The sequence below is a fragment of the Neopelma chrysocephalum genome, unplaced genomic scaffold (genome assembly GCF_003984885.1).
Source record: "Neopelma chrysocephalum unplaced genomic scaffold, ASM398488v2 Primary Assembly neopelma1_43, whole genome shotgun sequence".
Lineage (NCBI taxonomy): Eukaryota > Metazoa > Chordata > Aves > Passeriformes > Pipridae > Neopelma > Neopelma chrysocephalum.
In genome coordinates this window covers 7,974,172-7,997,041 of record NW_020897702.1, presented here as the reverse complement: position 1 = coordinate 7,997,041, position 22,870 = coordinate 7,974,172, and the positions used below count along the sequence as shown (strand labels likewise).

At 36.5% G+C, this 22,870-nt stretch overlaps 1 protein-coding gene across 14 annotated transcripts in view; it reads left to right on the top strand.

Moving 5' to 3' along the window:
- Positions 1 to 22,870, top strand: part of ZMYM2 (zinc finger MYM-type containing 2) — an 88,037-nt gene that overhangs the window by 60,336 nt on the left and 4,831 nt on the right. For all 14 annotated transcript variants that reach the window (XM_027677213.1, XM_027677221.1, XM_027677220.1 and 11 more), the window contains 12 exons: positions 1,075 to 1,247; positions 7,212 to 7,377; positions 8,212 to 8,246; positions 10,044 to 10,173; positions 10,345 to 10,460; positions 11,320 to 11,491; positions 12,958 to 13,068; positions 14,971 to 15,065; positions 16,215 to 16,383; positions 17,298 to 17,449; positions 21,402 to 21,516; positions 22,619 to 22,867. In XM_027677213.1, the coding sequence (XP_027533014.1) occupies positions 1,075 to 1,247; positions 7,212 to 7,377; positions 8,212 to 8,246; positions 10,044 to 10,173; positions 10,345 to 10,460; positions 11,320 to 11,491; positions 12,958 to 13,068; positions 14,971 to 15,065; positions 16,215 to 16,383; positions 17,298 to 17,449; positions 21,402 to 21,516; positions 22,619 to 22,867 (1,683 nt within the window). The remainder of the gene's footprint in view (positions 1 to 1,074; positions 1,248 to 7,211; positions 7,378 to 8,211; positions 8,247 to 10,043; positions 10,174 to 10,344; positions 10,461 to 11,319; positions 11,492 to 12,957; positions 13,069 to 14,970; positions 15,066 to 16,214; positions 16,384 to 17,297; positions 17,450 to 21,401; positions 21,517 to 22,618; positions 22,868 to 22,870) is intronic.

Below are 22,870 nucleotides of genomic sequence, written 5' to 3'. Positions count from 1 at the left end.
TGATATTTGGGAGATCATAAAAACAGGTGCAGTACCTTAGGTCTGTGTAAATGTTATCTCATCCCTCCAGTGTTTAATATAGAGAGTTACTTTGTCTTCTCATTCTGTTCTCTTCTATAAAATTAGGACAATTACAGGGGTATATGGTATATGATTTAGGCATCAGCTGAATGGACACTAGATTTAGGGTAGTTTAAATACATTATATTCTCAAAATAGCCTAAGTAATAGCTACAGTATTCATCTTTTAACACATTTAATATGTTAGAATGTCTTCTCTAATTTGCTTGAGGGAGGATCAGATTATGGACGAATATAGCTGTCATTATGGCAACCTTGAAATTATGACTGCATAACAAATGAAAAAAAAAACAAACACAAAACAACAACCAACCAACACAACTAGCACCTCCACCCCACCCCAATATGAAAAGAAAAAGTAAAACATTAATTGCATACAAATTCTTCACTAATTTCATGTGTAATCTCCTATTATTGCATAATTTTTCTCAGTACTGGTCATTACTTACTTTTTAGTCATATTTTTAAAGAAACTCCTCAGTTCTTAGGTCATCTTGTATGTATTAGTGTTCTTAAAAATTAATGAGTTGTCTTAAGTGATTTGTGGTATTAATATAAATAAAAGTAGTAATAAAATTAAGTTGATCCATGAAGATAGGTATTTCTTTGGTAGATAGTGTAGTCTGGATATCTGGTATTCTGATGATGTGCAATTGAGCAATTTAATTCCAAGTCAACGCTTCTGTATGGGTTTTTATTAAAAGAAAATTATGTATTTTTTTCCTAACTGTTTATTCAGGGATTTGATAAGCAAAGATTCAACATAGGGTTTTGTTAAATGATGCAGGCATCACAGGAAACCATAGAGTTATGCAGGAAAGATATTCAGGTAAAAATGTCTTGAAATATAGTTCTTTTATGCAACCTGAATTTGTCTGAAGCCCCAATTGTTAGCTGTCGTTGTATTCATTTAATTTTCGATATTTAACTCTTTAACTGTGATATCTCTCTGTAAAAATTACTTTGTTCCTAATGTTTAAAATCTGTTTCCAGGCTGCAAGCTGCTATATAAACAAGACTTTGCAAGACGGTTAGGACTGAGATGTGTTTCTTGTAATTACTGCTCACAGCTGTGCAAAAAGGGAGCAACTAAGGAACTTGATGGTGTAGTGAGAGATTTCTGCAGTGAAGAGTGCTGTAAAAAATTTCAGGACTGGTACTACAAGGCAAGTAACTCAGAATTTTTGACGAGAGCTCCACAGTTAAAAAAACCAAAAATGCACATGTGAGGATATCTCAAGGACTGTGCAGCAAATATGGATTACTTCAACAAACCATTTGCTATACAATAAGCAAATATATTAATTTGAGGTTTTTGTAGATATAGGAGCAGCATTTCTGTCATCAGATTTTATTAATTCATTTGGCAAGGAAGTCTTGAGTTACAGAAAACCAAGAAATTACTGTGTATATTTGCTACTTTACAACTCCAATTTTTTCTCAATTGATACCACATTTTTCTTGTCAAAACTTCTTAAATGTGTATTCAGAATGTTGAAAACACTGTTAGTAGCAGGTGGATACCTTGAGTTGACTGACAATAAACTAGGTTAGCAGAGTTTTTCTTGTTCCTGTTTTTGCCTCCTTTTTTGCCTTTTCCCTCTTCCACAGTTTGAACTGCAGAGGCTTATTCAAAGGGAAAAGCAAGATCAAATGGATTTCTAATAAAAGTTTAAATCAAACAGATGGCATCTATTTCTAAATCTCTGGAAGTTTAACTACCTTGTGAAGCACAACCAGCAAAGAGTTCACATTAAGAGATTTTGTTTACATTTTTTGAAAGAAAAAAGATGAAAACCTGCAATTAGTACCGTGGATAAAATATTTGATCTCTGTTGTGAACATCCTGGAAAGCTACATTGATAATATCAAAACAAGAACTACAGTTGTGGATGCAATTGCAAAAAGACAGTACAAAATTCATCACTGTACCAAAACTCTGCACACAGCCTGGAAGGCAATAAAAACTTGAAATGTTAGAGGGCTAGATACAAGTGCTGTAATTCAAGATGATCTACCTACCATAAAAGAACTGAATATGAAGACGTAGCTGATATTTTGGAATGGCTGGTTCCAGAAATGTTACAGCCAAATGTTGTAAATTCTTTATTTTGAAAAATGTATGTAGGGTACTGTTAGACATTCCTAAAAGAAAACTACTGAAGACCATGTGTTTCTTTTGTCTCCTGTGAAAATAGGGGGAGAAAGCTTGGCTGCAAAGTTCTTAACTAAAATGTTAACTTCATACAACAAGCTTAAATCTATATGCCTTAAAACTTGGGATATGGGGTGAAATTTATCCCTGCATAAAAAGTGCCTTCTGATGCAGAACTTAATAAATCTTTGGTGTGCTTTAGAATCTTTTGGTGATTCAGCAAACAATATAGTCTGGGAGTGTGCATACCAAACTAGTTTTATGTACATAAGCTTCTATGGAAGCTTGTACTGTGATTCAGCTTTGAGAACCACTTGAAAACTTGGGCTTTGGATAACCCTGATTCATGGGATAAGGATAATTGACCCATGAAGTCTGCTTAAGAAATGCTTGATGGTACAGTGTTACGGGAAGGTTAGATATGATGTGAAAAGGCAATTTAAACAGATTTTCTGGTAACTAGTGACTTTTGATATTTTTGATGATTTTGAGGTGTTAAATATTTCTACTTTTTGAATCTTACACTTGGTAGTGGAACTAGTGTTTCATGATGAAGAATTGTTGATGGTCATTTTTTTCAAGTGCTTCTTAAAGCCTTTATGTAGTTGGGGTTTGGTTATAAAAGGTTGGGATTTATTATATGGGGAAGACATATAATACTTTTGGGAAATTGTGTCTTTTGCTAAAATTGTCTTTTATTTTTTTTCTACCTCCTTGCTCGTAACTTCCACCACTTTTATAAAAGTCATTCCAGGTATCTTAGATTTGGTAGTGCTTCAATAGCTCATATTCTTACCTAGCTATAAATAGATGATGATCAAAATGTAGGAAGACAGAATAGATAAGGACTACTCCCCGAATTTGTACTTCATTAGCTGTTTTGTCTGTTAGCTTCTTAAAAGAATAGTTACATATGTATGAGCTTTGTCTCATTTATGCAATGTTCAGTGTTATTTTGGAGTTTCAATGACTGTATACATGAAGAGAAATAAGTAGTAATAACCTAGTAATGTTTTAACACCATCATTGTGTTCATTAAACAACTGTTTGTCTCCATCTTCTTTGTCTACTTTTTTTTATGAACACATCTTTCTCATGTAATAATATCTGGAAAATATTGTAATGTTTAGAAATAATCAAGTATTATGGGATAACTTCCCTGAATGCCAAAATTCTCTTCTAAAAAAGCCATAAGAAGTTAGCAATGGTAGAAGCATAACAACTGTTATCTAGAAGTGTTAGAAGTTAATCAGACTTATCTAGAATTGTCCTTTCAAACTAATATGAAGCATTGAAATATAAAAGAATAATTCAGCCCTAATCATCCGTTGGGCAGCAGCTACAGTTACCAGTTGGTGCCAATTTCTGAGGAAGTTTCTACTCTATGGTGTCCATGCAGCTCCAAGACAAGAGGTAAAATTGTTGGTATCTTGAGGTTAGCTCCCCAGGTTATTGGACATCCTCCTGTAAACTTGCATGCAATGGTTTAGATATTAATCTGAAAAATGCCAGGAGAATTTCAGTATAAATGTCTTTAGTAGCCTGATATTTGACCATTTCAATCATTTGATGTTATCCTAGAGCATTGAAAGTACCTTGAAAAAGAGTATACAGTTCTGAGACCAGCACAGAAATCTGTTTCTTTAAACATACATTGAAAAACATTGCTGAAAGTACTACAACTGAAGTGCACACAGGTCATTCGAGGCTACAGTGGAGAATTGATTAGACTCAGCATGTACAGTGGTGACTGTGTATTCAGTGGAGGTCAGATGTCTGCAGCAAAGAGTAAGTAGGAGGTGGGGAGCTACAGTCTGAGGCATAGAAAAATTATTGTGGCTGGTGAGCTCAGATAGCAGTGATTGTCAGCAGTGGTAAAATTTGAAACTGGAGCCAGCGTTAATCAAAATGGTAAAGGCAGCAAGACAGCCTTGTGGAATTTCTCTTATCTGAATTCTTATCTGAGTTCTGTAGATGGCATCTCGATTTCCAGTAAGTACTCTTTCAGAACAGTTGATCTCCTTTCTGATAATCATTCACTCTCTGGAAACATCTTTTGCTTCTTATTTATTGCAGTTGAAGTTGTAATAGACAGCTAAGATTAGGCCAAGTTAATACCATTGGAGAACATTTAGGAACAGGTGATGGAAGGATTAAAAATGTAAATAAAAGCCCCACATATGAAAAGTTTGTTCTTTAACCCAAATTTGGGGCAGACATTAGTGCTTTATACTAATCACCATGCCCATTTGAACATGTTGAAGAAATGGGAAAAGAAATATACCAAAAAGTAGTTATGAGTGGCAAAGGACTTAATATGCAGTTGAAACATAGGAAGTAGAGGTGGGCTTTTTGGAAACAGAGATAGAGCAGACTTGAAGGCAGGTATTTTGGAGAGTCAGTTATAGTGACAGTATCCCAAATGAAAACAAGTGGAAAGGGGAAGGAAGAAAAAAGCAGAAAATCATAAAATCATAGAATGTCATGATAACCATTAAGTTACTTTCATTAAATGTCATGGTCAGGGCAGTGGGTGAGCAAGAAGGTAGCAGGAAACTTCAGTGCGTGGAAGGGTGTATAATACTGACTGTAAGCATGATTATGGAAATGGTAGAATTATGGTGGAGCAGATGTAGGGATGAGAAGTGAGGCATTGCTATAAAGGAATCTCAGGCTTGCTAAGGAGTAGTAATTTCCATGTGGAAGCAAAACAAAATTTTTTTTTACCAAATTAACTTGGTAGCAGCTCAGGAGAGACAAAGACCTAAGTAAAAAAAACAAACAAGGAAAGGGAGAAAACAGTTACAGGACTTATAGGATCACAGAAGAGTTTGAGGTTAGGGGACTTTTGAAGGCCTTCTAGTCCAACACCCCTGCAATGAGCAGAGGCATCTTCAATAAGATCGAGTTGCCCAGGGTCCCATCCAACCTGACCTTGAAAGTTTCTAGGGGTGTGCTATCTACAGTCTCTCTGGGCAACCTGTTCCAGTGTTTCACCACCCTCATTCTAAGAAACTTCTTTCTGATATCTAATCTAAATTGACCCTCCTTCAATTTAAAACTATTACTCATTGTCCTATCACAACAGGCCCTGGTGTAGGAAGGCTGTAGTTGCTGGATTTGATAAGATTTGACCAGTTTTTCTTTCTTTGAAGGAGAGAAAAAATTGAGCAGAAAGTGGTGCTTTGATAGTCAAGCAACTTGCAACAGGTCAGAATAGATCGGCTTTTCTGTACATGAGTCAGCTGTCAATCAGTGTTAGGTGGGCTTGAGATTTAAAATTATAGTGAATTATACATATTTTTTTTTCTACTGGTATTTTAGTCTTTTGGTGGCTTTGGAAGATGCATTTACATCAAAGGTGTGAATTCACAGCTTCCCTGAACTGATAAGTCTAGACTATTTTGGCAACACTCTACACTTCATCTTCTTCCCCACTCCCTTCCAAGAATACAATTCACTTGCTCTTTTGTCCCACTGAGAAGATATCTGCTGCAAAAAGAACTGTGGATCAGCATCAGTGGAAAGTCCACGTGATAAATGTAACAAATTTGAGGGAGGATGGGGATAATGCAGTGCTGTAAGGTCTCTGACCTTGTGTGCCCTGCAAGTGCCGAGCACTACTGCTGACACCTGCATAGAGGAGGGGGAAGAGAAATACCTGCCCTTCCAGGGGCACCTGGCACTTAGCATGAGGTGATCCTGAAGCTGCAGCTTTAATTGCTCCCAATTTAAAGCTGGTAATATTGTTAGAATAGAGTCCTACGTATCATCTTTAAATACTTGAAAATTACAACTGAGAGCTTAGTTTCTTACATTGCCAGAGAATGGTGCCAGACTGTTCAAGTACAGAGAAGGAACTGAACATTTAATTATTTTTTAAATTTGAACTAATTGGCCTGTTCATACGTTTTTGGAGTCACTAAAACTGCAATTGGACTTCTTTTTGGTTTGTTTTGGTTTTTTAGCCATCAGAGCCTTGTGATAACTGCAATGTTGTGTATGGTTTTATGTATTAATGTTTTATGTTGCATATTATTATAACTTCCCTCTTCCTCTTCTGGCTGTGTTATTAGGTTGACTTACTTTGGATTCCTGAGCATCTATAAAGCTTTTATTTTTTTAAGGTCTGCTTTAGGATGGAGGTTGCAAGCAATTTTGAGGCAAGCTGTAGTGCAACCAGTTCTTTGCTTAGTTGAAGATGGGAAACTGGGGTTACCACTGTTCAAATAATAATTTATAGCATGGCAGATTAAATGCAGTGGAATCTATTTCGGAGAAAACCGGTATCTGTCTTGTGATGCCTCATGAAAATACCATGTAGGCTGGTGAAAGATAATGTTTGAGTTTCAAGTTACGTGCCAACTAGATTTTGGGGAGCCCTCTTTAGTTTGGGAGCAATTGTGGTTTATGAATCAGGGAGAAATTTGGACAAACTAAAGAACTGGAATCTAAAATTGTTGCCAAACTACTAAAATAATGAAAATTTAAAACCTATTTACACTAAAGGGCTGATTTGATACCTAGAGAAGTGATTCTGTTGGTGACTTAAACCCACCAAACTTTGGAGGGGAAAAAAACCCAACTATTTGTCCTCAGTTCAATAGGGTCATTTAGGAGTCTGTCACTTTCTGCTCTTGTTTTGCTTCAATTGAATTAATTAAAATTGATGCATATAATTAATTTTTTTTGCTGACTGTTTAGAAGTGAGCAATTTTTAAAGACTTTGTGAAGAATTAGTAAAACAAAGCAGATTTATTCAGGGTGTTAACCCCCAGCAAACAATGAAGAATGAAGTAACAGATGTTCCTGTGTACACAAGTTAGAAGGTAGCATAACTATTGTACATGAGCAAGACTTGACTGTGTAGTGGTAATGAGTCCTCAGTACTCTTAAAAATGTAAACTTTTAAAATGTAGAAATAATTTTTTTCCAAGGCTTGTTTAAAAATGTCAAAATCTTCCTTTGCATTAAGGCTGTACGGTGTGACTGTTGTAAGTCTCAAGGAACTCTTAAAGAGAAGGTGCAGTGGCGCGGCGAAATGAAGCACTTCTGCGATCAGCACTGTTTGCTCCGATTCTACTGCCAACAAAACGAACCAAATCTGGCAACCCAAAAAGGACCTGAGAACTTACACTATGGTATGTGCTGCTTTATGGCTGATAAATGTTGAACAAGATGCTTCCTTTAAATGAAAAATTGAAAGCTGCATGAATTATTTATTTGTTGTGATAAACTGCATTAGGGATTATCGTATTTTATGTTATCATGAGAGGCATCACTGAGCTGTTTTGGGTTAAGTGTACCTTTAGTATTGTATCATTGTGGGAACAGAAAATGTTTTCCTCTTTTCGTTGTGCTCCAGTTTGTCATTATTTGCTCTGTGGAAACACTTCTCAAAATCCCTTTTGGTCACAGAGAGCAGATAAATGCACTAGGAATGAAAAAAAAAATAAATTAAAAAGAAATAAGTTAAATGGAAATGAAAAGAGAATAGAATAAAAGTATCTAGATAAGAGAAATACACTGCTTTTTTTCCTTTCTGTTTGCAATAGGTACTGTGTAAATTTGCTGATGGACACTCAATGCAGGTTTATATGGTATATAGGGCAAGTCAGGCAAAGTTCAAATAAATCAGCTTTTAAATTAATGTAATTATGGCAACACAGCTTCTTTGTATAACTGTTTTCATATTTCAACATTTTGGTATTTACTTTTCTGAAAGAGGCTGTATTCAGACCTGGCTAGAACGTTGATTTAGTGTTTGCCTTTGTGTAAGACTCAGTACCGGAGTAGAGAGGTGCCTGTGAAGGAAAAGTCTTGGGTGCAGTTCTCACCTGCAATATGGTGCTCATCAGTGCTGTTAATTTAATGTTATATTGATTAGAGATGTTGTCTTGAGTTGCTTACTGAAATTTGCTTTGATTTTGAAGAAGGGGAAAAATAATTCTAAAAATGTTTCCTTATACTTTTAGATCAGGGCTGTCAAACCCCCCGGACAAAAATAACCGTAAGTACATATATTTAACACACACACACTCATAAATATATATCTATCTATAAAAAACATAACTAGATATATTTTAAATGTGAGATCCTGGTGATTTAAGGGGATGCTATTAAAAAACAAAAATTGGTCTCTTTGAATGATGATTTACAGAGTTTTTTAGTCTTCTTCATGTCAGTAGTTAAAATATTCATACTTTGTCTTTTTAATGTCTTCTGGGAAACTAAATCATCGACCATTTGTTTTATATCTGTAATGCATTCAGGAGTCGCTTAAAAGTTAGTCAACAAACTGTGTATCTTATTCACATGTTTAGACCAACTGGATGTATTTATTGAGTATAGAAAGGGAAGAGAATTTCACTGGCCAATTAAAATATTAAGATTGTAGCTCAGCTTTGAAAGGCTGAAAATAAGGCTTCAGATCTTAAATTTTATAATTTCCAAGAGTAGAATGCTCTAGGTGGTCACGGTCTGATTGGCTTTGCTGCAGGTGGCAGAGTAGGGAAGCATAACTAACCTTTTGCAGGATTGCTGTCTGGGAGAGTGGGGATCATCAGTGAAGCAGCAGCCTTCATTTTGAGTTTCAGTTTTTGTCAGCTTGTCAAAAGTATTAATATTGTTTTCAGTTAGCCTAGGGTATTTTGTTTGAAACTTAGTTTTGTTTTGATTTATTTGTCACATGGAAGGTCAAGGTCTCAGAACTGCCTATTTTTACCAAGTAAAAAACTGACTCATCTTTTAAGTGCAAATAGGCATTAAAGATAAATCTTAGACTTAAGCGAAAGTTTTTTGATGGCATTATAAATATATTTATGAAAAACACAGAAAATAAAATTGCTTAGGTAACTAGAGACATCAGACAAGCTAAACTGTCATGTTTAACATTTCTAGTATTTTATGTTTCATGATGATAATTCAGTCCATAAATTTTTAAAGACCATGTCAAAGCTATGTGCGATACAGTATTTTTTAATATATTTTAGGAAGTGTACACCCGTTAGAGTGTACTGCTGCCCTTGGAACTTCACTTTCTTTCCGTATTTAAAAGGACATGTGGGGATAGTCTTCCTGCATATGACTGAATTAAACTGAGAGTTTGTTTCTTAAATCAGGTTCCAAAACAGGTGCTAGGGTACAAAAACCATGTCTGGAACAAGGGGGATTTTTTTACTTCTTGACTGTAAGGATGCAGTTGGAGCATTATGGGATGTTCCCAAGTATTTGTTGTCACTATTGTAAAGCCAGTAGGGGGAGCTCGAAGTTCATACTTTAGGTACTAAAAAATTGTTTAGAGAATTTTTATTCAGAAATACTTTTTTATTTTTAAATGGGATCTTTGGATTGTAGCATAATTCAAGAATGCTATAGTTTGCTATACTGCTTGTAGTGAATTCTTTTTACAGCTAAAATTACTTTTACGTTATAAAAGTGCTTAAGTTGCACTTTCATTTGAACAAGAATGTAAAAAAAAAATCTTAAATTTAAAAACAATAATAATAAAAAAAAGGGGGAAAAAAAGAAAAACAAGAAAATGAGCCAGAAGTTGTTATTCATAGTGCTAGCCCTGACTGAGTGAAATACAACTAAATGTTACATTCCTGGCAGTGGCACCTCATTACTAGGAATATAGAATAGCTTGAAATTATATAATAGGAGTTGGTCCTGTTGTGTTAAGCTTTTGTGAGCTTCCTCTTCAGTATCTTGTTTATGAAAAGTATCAACTGGTACATTAAGTCAAGAACATCATGTTGGAATCAGTGTGGAACAACAGCGCGTTCTCTTATTTGCTTGTCTGCAGGGCTCAGCACCACCACCTTCTCCAACACCTAACAGAGAAATGAAGAACAAGGCAGTTCTTTGCAAGCCGTTGACAATGACAAAAGCCACATACTGTAAACCTCATATGCAGACAAAATCTTGTCAGACAGGTAACTCCTGAACTGTGCTGAAACTACAAATTTCTTTATTGCAGATTTTTCTTAACTGTTACTTTCTTTGAACATATTGCAAATATTCTGGGGTTTTTTTCCCTAAATGGCAGTTGTAAAATGTATTTAAATACCTGGCAGTGTTCACCTTTTTCTTTTTTCTTTTAATAGAAGATGATTGGAAAAAAGAATATGTCCCAGTGCCTATTCCTGTACCTGTCTATGTTCCGGTGCCTATGAATATGTATAGTCAAAACGTTCCTGTTCCTACAACAGTTCCTGTTCCTGTAAGTGAGACTTCAACTTCATTTTAAAATTGCATCCATTCACATGCATGTGTGAGACCACTTCATATTATTGGCTGTTCTTGTTCTGGTCTATCTAAAGCATTGCAGGATGCTGCAGCACTATATATTGAAAAAGCATTAGAATCTGCCAGCGGCACTTAATTTCCTGATTGTTCTTTAGTACCTATTTGCCTGCTTTCAGTGTGAAAATCTTGTGCTGCTGAACTTTTAAGGAGCAGTTCTGAGTGATACTTTGAGTTTGCTGAATAAGCCTTCAACAGCAAGATTTGTTCTAGTAATGAGGAAGCCAAAAAGTTGTGTTGGGGAGGGATGGCAGCATGGGATAAACAGAAGGAAAAAAAGTAAAGGAAAAAATACCAAAACCTGAACTTTTACCAGCAAAAGAAAATAACTCTAAGTTTATTTTGTTATCACTTATGTACCTAGTCTCATCCAAATGGTGGAAAAAAAACCCCTGATTTCCTAAAATTCTGTGTTTCACAAACAAGGTATTAAAACAGGATGCTGATTTGTCCGAACCGTTAGTCTGAAGTTATAATCAGACATATTTGAAGCTCCAAAGTTCCTTCTGTTCTTTCTTTGACAAGCTATATTTTGTCATATTTTTTTTTCTTCTGTATTCTTTCGTGCTTTTCCTTCTCTACTCAATCATTTATATTGAGCTTTTTTAACCTGTCAACATTTTTTGCTAGCTCACATGAGTGATTTATTTCTAATCTGTATTAACTCTGTCTTTTAGAAGAGGAGTGTAGAATTTTTTTCTGTCTTGACTGCTGTTGATGCTTTGTTGCAGCATTTTTTTCTTTTCTCTATTATCTCTGCCTCCCTGTCCGCACAGGTGCCAGTTCCAGTTTTTTTACCCACTACTTTGGGTAGCAGTGAGAAAATCCATGCAGCAATAGAAGAGCTGAGGGGAAAAGTGCCCTCAGATCCTCTGGAAACTGATCTACTGAACTTGTCAGGGATGGTGCCTGAACATGCTGGAAAAACGGAAGCTTCTGATGTGACCAGTGAGTTTCCTTGTGAGTTTTTGGCTCATTGGAGTGCTAGGGGATGTGTGTGAATCAAGAGAAGTGTTGGGTTCATGGAGAAAGTTTGAGTACAACAGTGCTGTTGTACTGTGCTGAGATCTTATATTAAGTTGCCTTGTGGTTTAACCCCAGAGGGCAACTAAGTACCACACAGCCACTCACTTCCCCCACACCTGGTGGGGAGGAGAATCGGGAAAGAAGTAAACTTTGTGATTTAAGAACAGTTTAATAATTGAAACAAAATAAAATATAATAATACTACCAATACTAATAAGTACAATGAAAAGGGGAGAGAGAGAGAAATAAAACACAAGAAGACTAAGTGATGTACAATACAATTGATCACCAACTGCTGACAGATGCCCATCCTCCCCCAAGCAGCGTTCAGTGATTCCCCAGCCAACTCCCCTTCATATACTGAACATGACATTCTGTGGTATGGGGTGTCACTTTGGACACTTCAGCTCAACTGTTCTAGACATGCTCTCTCTCAACTTCTTGCACACCTACTCTCTGACAGAACATGAGAAACTGAAAAGTCCTTGAGCAACATTATTCTCATAATAAAAATTTATGTATCCTGTAACTATATTTTCTCAGTCCACGTCTCTTTGTTCCTCTTTCCTGGCTCTGCCTGCCACAATCCTCAAGTCTCTTTTGTATCTTTCCAGGAAAATTTGCCTTCACTCAGGTGAAATTTTGTGAGTTTCTTCCAAGCTCTTTTAACAGGTGTCTGAAAGAATGTTGATAAATTACATGAACTTATGCTTTGTGCCTGGTATATAGAAGGCCAGTGGAGCTGCAGTCCCAGGAGGCTTCTTGCTTTCCCAACTATTGCTGCTCCTCCACTACAACTGCACATTTCTGGTGGTGCTGCAAAGTTGTCACTTGCAGTTCCTTGCTCTCTTTTGTGAAGTACAGCTAAATGAGTAGATGTATGGCATCAGAGCTTACTCATTTGCAGAGGACTGAATTTGGAGAAATCTGTCTTTGCCAGAAGTTGGAAAGAGGTCAAACTTTGTTTCTCCCTGCCTGCTTGCCATATTTGTTAAACAGATACTACAAAAAGAAACTTGAAAATCTGTTCTGTTATGGGAGAATCAGGTTGAAAAATAGATAGTTAGGTTTGTCAAGCTTGTTTGAGTTCTGTGATTGGTTGATATGATCCAGATTCATCAGTATTTGATTTTCTATACGTGTGCTTTGCTGACTCATCTTAATGAAGAGGACAAAGGGCTTGTAAGTATCTTTTATGTTTGAAGGAAGTCAGATTGGAGAAGTGAATCTGAGTTCTCAATAACAACAAAATGTAGCATGGTGATGAGCAGGACAAGCAGCTTTAGAACCACTTGGCTTCTAAAGTTCTGAGTTCTGAATCTGCCCTGTTTACTAATTCATGTGTTGGTTAAAATAATGACAGTTTTTCCTTTTTTTTGTTTTTTAAGCAGGTGTGATAGCTGAATCAAGTGTACTAAACTCAGAAACAGAGTCATGGAAAAGCTTGCCTGATGTTCCATATGAGCCAGACCTTGATATTGAAGTAGACTTTCCAAGAGGTAATTTTTCTGTGATTTTAATAAATATTGTGACATTGTGTGCATCCATTGTACCTTGTTTAATCATCCTTTCAGAGAAACTTTATTTGATTGCAGGATCCACATGAGTGACTTTTAGGTAAAACTTTGCCATGTTGTTGTAAGACTGGGGACTTCTGAATTAGTTCTTCTATCTTTCTAAATACAGTATTTGAAACAACGCAAAAAAAAAGGGTAATTTACCTTTCACAGAGAACTTGGCTGCATCATTTGTTTTGAACATGGATTTAGGAAAGCTGTTTTGAAGACTCAAGGAGTCAGCTGGCATATGTCTTGAAAACATAATGAATGCCTTCTTTAGTTGCCAGGTATTTCCATGGTTTAGAGCAGAAATGACAAAATGGTAAATTTCCCTTGGCATGCTGCACACCACTTGTATTACATTTTAATATCTTGTTAATGTCCCTACCTGTATTTAAAAAGGTAGCATTATTCGAATTTGAAGCAGCAAAATCACTACTTTGAGACCTTTGTTGAAAGAAACACTTGGTTTTATATAGTACATTTTTTATCACTCTGCAGAATGCAGGGAACAGTGTCTGTTTCCTTTCACCATGTCCTAATGAATCCAAGATCCAAGAATGCTTCTTTCTGGCTCTAGTTAGTGTCCCTCTTGACATAGCTTCTCTTGGACATACAACTGATACCTCACCAGGGTAGCTTCTGTATCTAATGTTAACACTCTCCTTTCGTGTTCTGCCTTAGGTAACCACGGTAGATGCCCAGACTGGGTTTCTCACTTTGCTGTATGTCTATTTTAAAGAGAAAGCCTGGGGGTTAGCTTGACCTTAATTTTAGGAAGTTTACTAGTCAGATATGTACTAGATTTTTAACCGTCTTTGTAAGTGAGGCTTGGTACATGAGAAAGGAAAACCGGGGAAGAAAAGAAATAAAGTGGAATAGTAACAGCAGTCTGTAAGAGATATTGATTACGCTGAAGTGCTTCTGAGATAATAGTCTTTGTGGTAGCAAGAGAAGGACTGCTTTTTAGTCTAGGGCAGAGTTCATAAATCTTTGGATGTGAGTGCTGTTTCATCTGCACCAGTTTGAGAGGTGTCTTGAGAAGTAAGGTGGTAAAATCAGACTATCAGAAAGGCATTCAATTTTGAGTGAAAACATTGTTTGATGGCTAAATGAGGTATAAACCACCTTCAGTAAAATAAATAAAGATGGAACTTCCAACATTAAATCCATTCATATGTTGTCTCATTCCACTCTGCTGCGTGAAATAGAGTCCATCACCCTACCCATGAAATGTTAGGTAAATAGTATTTTGACAGATTACCATATATCTGTTTAACGAACTCACTGTAGTATCCATCATGAGCTAGACCTCCACCACTTGTATAAATACAGACTAAAGCCAGTTTTTCTGAAGGGAGTTTGCCTTCTGGTTCTTAATATTTTTAATCTAATATAATGTGCTTTATAAAATATAAACCATGAGTAGAAATGATAGAAATACATGAACAGAAGGGCATGTACTAATTTGTATTTTTTCCAGTCACAGCTGTTCATTCTTACCATAAGTAAAACATTTTGGTACCAAGACAGCCTGGGCAGAAAAAATTATGTAAGAGTCCACTGTAAGAAATGCTACCATGGTGACTTCAGATAATGTTTGAAAGTGTTGAGCATTGTGTCCTCTACAGTTTTTTTAGAAATAAACATTTTGACAGCTTTGTCTTACTTTAAATATAAGAATAGATCTTTGAGTATAAGAATCCAGTCTTTGGTAATGTTTATATTTGTGCCTTTGTGGACCCCTTATGTTAATGCACACTAATGTAGCTCATTGTTTTTTTTCAAAGCAGTATTATTCAGAGGATGTTTAGAAAAAAGTTTCTGTTAATGTATTTTCAGCAACTGAGGAGCTTGATACAGAAAATGAGTTTTTGTTACCTCCTGTTTTTGGTGAAGAATACGAGGAACAGCCAAGGCCTCGGTCCAAAAAGAAGGTAATTTTGTCATGTTATTAAAAATATCCAAAAAAGCACAAAATTTAAGTTTAATTATCATACCACTCTAAAACATGTTATTGTCTATTAATATCTAATATCCTATATTTATGATGTAAATTGATATATTTCAAATAATAAAATTATTTCAGTCCTGTGTCTGTTGCAGATAACTGTTGGATTTAAGAGGAGTGTGGTTTGTAAATTCTGATCCCATTTTTGCTTCACAGTGGTAGAACTATTGATGTAATGTGCTAGTTTGCACTGTACCTGCTGTACTCTTAGTAATGCTTTTCTACCTTCTACTTTGAACAAAGCTGTCTTGGTTTAATTTGGTAGTAAAATGGAAGAACGCTGGCATTACCATGGCTTATAATGGGAGCTATAACATCTTCTATATAAAAGAGTTTTAAAAAAAAATTATTTCCTCGTAATTTTCCCAGATTTTATTTTCAGTCAATCTTAGCTTAGACATTGCAAATAAATTACCCATATTCTTTTATTTAGAAGGACACTAACAGGAAATAATTTCTTGTGCCTGGCACAAAGCTGAAATGATTTTGTTCCAATAATTGCAGTAGATACTGCAGCTTTAAAAAAAACAGCCAACTTCTAGTAAAGCTTTCCAAGAACAAATGTGTCTTTCTAGTATTAAGATTGGATTCTAAACTCTCAGTATTATCCACTGGATGTTATCCACATATGCACTACTGGACATGCTTTAATTTGGGACCAGTGCTGGCTTTTCCATTGATGGGTTCTGTTGAGCCTAAAAGTTGAGCTTTTGGTATAGATTTGTAGCATCTTTAGCTTCTTGTGCATTAACACAGTGAAATCTTATAAATACATTGAATTATTTGGTACATCGTATGTTTGTTGCATAATACAATAGAACGAATACAGCAACTCTATTATCAAAAATTAATGTCTCTGTTAGGAACCAGTTTCAAAGGCGAATTAGAAACATCTGTCAGCTTAAGTAGATGCTGTCCGTAGAAGGATGATCAACAAAGAAACCATCACCTGGATGAAGTGTGTGTTTCTTTGAATGTTCAGTTTGTACTTTGGCCTGCAGCTTGTTCTGCCCAGGTTCTGTGTTACTGCTGTTGGTGACTGCTGGTGGTGTTAACCACTGTGTTTCCACGGCAGGGAGTCAAGAGGAAAGCAGTGTCTGAGTACCAGTCGCATGATGACAGCTCTGAAAACTCTGAGTGTAGTTTTCCATTCAAATACGTGTACGGTGTGAATGCATGGAAGCACTGGGTAAAGTCTCGGTATTTAGATGAAGAGCTTCCAGAACTAGAGGAACTGAAATCAAGTAAGTATTTCCACAAGTCTGGCATCCAGATTCTTACTTGGTAGGGAAAATCGCTCTACTCGTATGATTCTCAGTTGAGATTTTTAATAAAGTTGTCACATGTCCCTAATGTTCCCACCATGACTGAGATTATTTTATCACAGAGAAACCAAACTCTTTTTTTTCTAGTTTTCCCTGTTTGGTTCAAAATGCTGGGTGTCACACTTCTCATGCAATCTAGGACAACACCTTCCTGGATCTTCTGACTTTCTGTGACCATTTTGATTTTTTTTGTTTGCATCCTGTTTTTCCTCATATTTTAACTCACCTCAGAATTCACATCATTTCTGGACTTCTAAATTGCAAGGGAGGGATATCCTACTCTTTTTCCTGGAAAATGATCTTCATCTAAGGCTGGCATTACCTGGCTGTGGAGCTCTGGCACAAGGTGACTTTCAATCCTGTGGAGCCTTACTGCTCTTTCTGCAACATTCCTCTCTGTGTACATTTGTACTGTGACAGAAGAGGGAAATTGCTGCTACTCTTGCTGTTCTTCACCTCCTACAAGCATCTTAGCACCCTTGTGTTATGCTGTTGGATCTTTGGAAACTGCTGTTTCCCCTGAAGGTGCCCCTGTACACCAGTGTCTTCACTTCAGCATCTTGGGCTGCTTCTTTGTCATCCTCAACTGTGCATGACAGTACATTTGTTAGCGAGTGTTACTGCATTTGGTTAACTAGACTTTACTCTGATAGCCTTGTTTATTTTAATACAAACCTAACATTTTAACTACTTAGTACATTTTAGTCTTGTTCACTGGTTAGTGGAGAGGACATCAAGCCCTTTTCTCACTTTCCAGCCAAAAAATACCCCATCTCACCCTCACTGTGTGATTATTCTGTTGTATAATGTAGCATTTTTTCTCTATTTTACAGTAAAGTCTGTGAAATTAAAGGAAGATCTATTATCACATACTTCAGCTGAGTTAAACTATGGGTTGACACATTTTGTCAATGAAATTCGAAGGCCAAATGGAGAGAACTATGCACCTGACAGCATCTATTATCTGTGTCTTGGGATTCAGGAGGTTAGTAGAGGCTGTAGAGATGGGAAATTAAGCTGCTGATTTGACTGTAACCCATTTCAGTGGAAGAATGGAGATAACATGGATTTACTGGCTACGAGCTATTAATATATGGCTATGATCTGGAACACAGGCTGCTCTGTAAATCACATTGTAGAAAGATGTCTGTATAGGAAACACGTTTGCAGACCCATCCTGAAAACTCAAATACAAATTGGTATATTGTAATAGTTTTAATATTCTTGCTGGCTTAAAGCAAGTAATTAGCAGTCAAAAATTACATAGTTTTTCCAAATGCTGTGCTTCATTTTGTTTGCTAAAGATGTCTAATGTAAAAACAGAATGAAACAAGGCATGATCTGTAAAAGTTTTACTAATTCAGTTACTTAACATATAGTGTAAACAAGCTAATTGAAGTGTCTTTTGGGGAGGGTCTAATTTACTGAATATTGCAGACTGTGGACAGTCAGGATAGAGTGCAGGGAACTGCTATATTGACTGTCTAACACACAGTAAGATAGAAGGGAGTCAGGTTAGATGTAATGTATGTGAAGGGAATAACATGTATCACTAGATAATTAAAAAGGCTATTCCACAGCTTATCTTTTAAGCAGGGGATGTCTTAATTTTTGGTACATAAGGCAAAATGCAGATGGAATAAGCAGTGTTCAGAGCTGAGAGCACAGAAGATTTCATTCAAGGCAATAAAAATGCATATGATGTGGAAAGCAAGCTGTTCACAGGGCTTGCAATCCTACTTAAACTGTTCTATACTTGAGGCAGAGGACTTGAATCAAGCAACAAATTTTTTTAATTGAAATATTTTTAAACAATGTCTCCACTAATTCTTCTGTGTTGCAAGTATGCAAAATTAAAGAGTTAATTTATATTTTTACGTCATGGTTGAAATTTGACAAGCGATAGTTCATTTTAGTCAATGGCTTTTTAGTCAATATTGCTGCAAGGTGTGTTTCAAATTCAGCTAGCTTTCTGCTTCTGCACTTGCATGATACACTGTCTCTCTGTATCTTTCTGTTGAATTGAAAATACTTATGTTAGCTGATAAACAATACACAGAGTGAGGCATGTGTTTATAAAATGAAACCCAAATTATTGTTGGGTTTTTTTTACCTTTCTCTTTGTGCCTTTGACATAGTCTATTTTGTCAGTCATGAAAGCTAGTTATGTGTAAAACTTTTTTTTTCAGCTCTTCAGAACCATAGTTTGTGTGGCACAACACAATTATCATGTGTGGCACATACATGATGCTGGAACACTGGTGGAACAATGTGTGGTCACTTAATTATTGCTTATACTTAGTGTCCAGTGTTTAATTCAGGTGATGTTAACAGCCCTGATTAGTTGTCCAAATTGTACCACTGCTGTTTGGACTGGTAGGAAGACATGCCCTGTTCTGATGAGTTTGCATTTCACAAAGGCAGACAGCAAGTGAGGTACAGAAACATGTGAGCATGTGAGCTATCAAGGGCTGCAGCCATCTTCTGTGTGATAATGGCAAATTGTACATATTGGGGTGTGTGTTACCCTTCTGAAGAAACACGTTTAAACAAGATAGCGATACACTAAATGCAATGTAGTTGTCACACTGTACAACAAAACTCCGTTGCCTTCTATAATTTTCCTAGTCCTTTTTTCCATCTGACAACCCCTGTGTGGGTACCCCTGAAAGAGAATAAATTGTCTACTACTGCATGAAAGGTACTGGCTTTGAGGAGAGGCTCAGAGGAGATTAAATGATACCATTTAAGGATGAAGTTGTGCCAAAAATCATCAATACTTTGCTAATTTAGAGTAAGTTTCTCCTCAAAGGAAGAGAATGTAGGAACCATAGGTTAGTAAAAAAAGTACTTTTCCCCTCCCCCCAGAATTACTGCACTCACTGTGGCGTAATGCACATGCAGGTTGGAGCTTTTCTTCGTGGGTGTAATGTGGTTTGAGCATAGGTGAAGTGCCCAGGAGCCTTCAAGACCTAAGTTGGGGTTTTTTGATTTTGTGAAATAACTTTTCCTGAAGGAAGCATTGTAAAATCTGTTCCAGGAAACTGGTCCCTGAGTCAGATAGTACAGTCTCTCAGTTCAGGTTCATTTGCAGCTGAAATTGTTCTGCTTTCAGACAGAAATGGTTCAATTATGGTTCTCATAACTCTGAAGTACTGATCCTGAAAAATATCACACTTAAAGGTTGCTGCATGGTCAGGCAGGCATCTAGTAGAGAGGGTTCATCTAGAAAAAGGTGTTAGCATGCTGGTGCTCCTCTGCTGCATCATGGCCTTCATTCTTTGTCCCAGTGTAGATTGGGGTTTGGTGTTTGTTTTCTTTGTATGTCTGGTAATGGGGGTGTTTGGGCAAAATTCAGGCTGATGGAGTTGGCAGATGTTTGTCTGAAGGTGCTGTGGGCAGTGATTCAGCCTCTTCTCTGTGGGATTCAGAGGCCCATCCAGCCAGTTCCTTCCTGCTTGCTGCAGTTATGGTAGAGCTCATCCCAGGTGGGAACAGCCTATGCTAATCCTGCCCCCCTTAGAGTTAGTGGAGTAGCAGAGCAGTGTTACAGTGTGGGAATGAAGGTTTGCAGATGCACTTTGAGTGTTATGTTGCAGTCTCCCCTGCTACAGGACACTGTTCTTCTTTAGACTCTCTAGTTGTGCTGGTCTGGAGTGCTTCACAGATTTCTACTGGGGATAATTAGATAGCCAATAGGGTTTAGCCAAGCACTTATTCTGAACCAGGAAACAGAAATATTTTTAGATGAGTTCTCACAAGCTTTTGTGTGAATTGGTTTTGTTCTGATTTTCAGTCTGATTTCATTTTCACTGCCAGCATTCAGTGTGAGTGTTTAATGCAAACCAGAGAAAAACAAAAATTCATGGAGGGACAGACTCCAGGAAGCTTCTAGTAAGCTATATTATCTGGTTTAGAATTGCTTTATGAAACTAATACTTGTATATGTAAAAACAAACACATTTGGGGGAATATTGTGCTTTGAAGAGTTAGTTAAATGTATTGTATTTAAATGTATTAGATAAATAGTTATCTAAATGAAGGAGTTGTGTTGGAGACTTCTAGGAAGTGTATTCATTCATTTTTCCATATTATAAATCTAAGTGCAAAAATAAAGAAGCCAAGATATGCTGGACCGTGACCACCTAGTGTTTAATGAGTGCTGTCTTTAATGCTATTTCAAGTATGTGTACAGAAATAGATGCCATTTTCAGAAGTGAGTACATTTCTTGTCTGTCACTTTTATTGTATTCACTAACAGGCTTGTTCATGCAAAGATAACATTGAAGTGGAAAATTTAAGAAGCCAATCCTCTCTTTTTTAGAAATGTCTCCAGAGAGGGTAATGTCAAATACGGGTATAGGCCTCAGCCAGTAGTTCTTGGTAAAGGTTTAAAAGTATTTCTGTCTGTAAGGTCAAAAAGGTTAAGATAATTAGATTGCAGAATAGGCAGGTGCCTTGCACCATCCTGTAATTTTTCTTGCACTGCTGCATGTCACTATGGGGTGTTTTTTGCTCCCACTTTTGTGTTGAAGATGCTTTTGTCATTGTCCAGAGTTCACATTTAAATGGCCAACTCTTGCTAGGTATGGGGTTTTCTTCTTTGAAGACCTAGGTGGAGGAAAAGATAAATAAGTTGGTTGTGGTTTGTTTTTTTTTTAATGACTCCCCATTCACTGATACAATGTTGCACACAGGAAATCTTAGAGAAAAATGTTAGAGTTGTAATTAAACTACGATTCATATCCAGTTAGGAATTTACAACATATATTGGAGATAACTTTTAACTGTTAAATATTGGAAAAGTGGCATAGCTTTATTGTTAGATACTCTTTTTCAGTACAATGCTTGTGCATTTATAAAAAAAAGAACCCTGTACCACAGGAGTTGTTCTAATCTGGAATCATAAATGCTGTGTCTCTCTCTCTTTTCTGTAGTATTTATATGGAAGTAATCGAAAAGACAACATATTTATTGATCCAATCTACCAGACGTTTGTCCAGGAATTAAATAAAATCCTTAGAAGTTGGCAACCAAGCATACTTCCAGATGGTAATTTTCTTTTCAGTGATGTATGTTTTTCATCTCTTAATAGTTCTGTATTCTTAAGCACACATATATATATATATATATGTATATAAAAACATTTTATGCATTGCAATAGTAACTGATGAAGAATTATGAAGATATCATCTAAGATTTCAGTTAAGGCTGTACCTGTTCTTTTTGTCTGGTTTCTGGGTAATCTATGCTACAAGAGTTGATTTTGCCACTGCCTGTTAAAATTGTCTATCCATTTTTAGGAGAGAAAGTTAGAATAAGCTCTTTGACCTGTAGTTTTTATGTGAGCTAAATTTTTTTTTTTTGGTCCATTTTTTTCCCAGCAGGAAGCAGACAGGCAGGCACTGGGCTATGTGTTGGTAGGGCTAACAAGTGGTGTATTTTAGCCTTTCTTGGCTGGATTAGGAGGACTCTCCGATGTGGATCTTCTGCTCAGGAGGATCGTCAGTTCATGGAGAAAGCAAATTTTCCCCAGCAGATAAATGTTGGTGCTGAACTGGAGAATCAACTGTTCTTCCATCTTTCTCACAATCCTCTCTTGAGGGAGGGCTTGTCCTTGCCGGATGCTTTCCTCTCTCTTTTTGATATTGGCTTCTCTCTGTATAGCTCTTGAGAGCCTCTGTGTTGGGTCCTTCCTGTACCCTGTTAATGATCCTTGTCAAGGAGTGCTTTCCATGTGAGATATTCATTAGTAATAAGAAAATAAAAGTATGCTATTTGGAGGCCTTACCTGAGCAGAATAAAATTAACTCAAAAATATGCTTTTTATAAGGGAATTAAGATTACCCCCTGAGCATTTATTTTTATGTAATAACTGAGGGAGCTGCATGTCAGCAGTGCTGTTGTAATTAAGCAGAAATGTGTTCCCTGTGAAATTACCTATACTGATATTTCCCATTGACTGTCTCAATGAGTGTCTATGTCTTTAAGAGGTGGTTTTGGGGGTATGGACATATAATTAAATATGTTTATTAGAGGCTTCTGTCATGATCATTTTGTTACATTTCACAGTAAACAGAAACTTGATTTTTTGCACCTGGACAGTTTATGGGCTAATTCATTGTATTTTCTCCAATATTCTTTTTTTTCCAAGGATCAATATTCTCTCGAGTTGAAGAAGATTACCTTTGGAGGATTAAACAGCTAGGATCACATTCACCTGTTGCTCTTCTGAATACTCTGTTCTACTTTAACACTAAATATTTTGGCCTGAAAACTGTGGAGCAGCACTTAAGGCTTTCTTTTGGCACTGTTTTTAGACAGTGGAAAAAAAATCCACTAACAATGGAAAGCAAAGCTTGTCTTCGATATCAAGTGTCTTCCCTGTGCAGAGCTGATAGTGAAG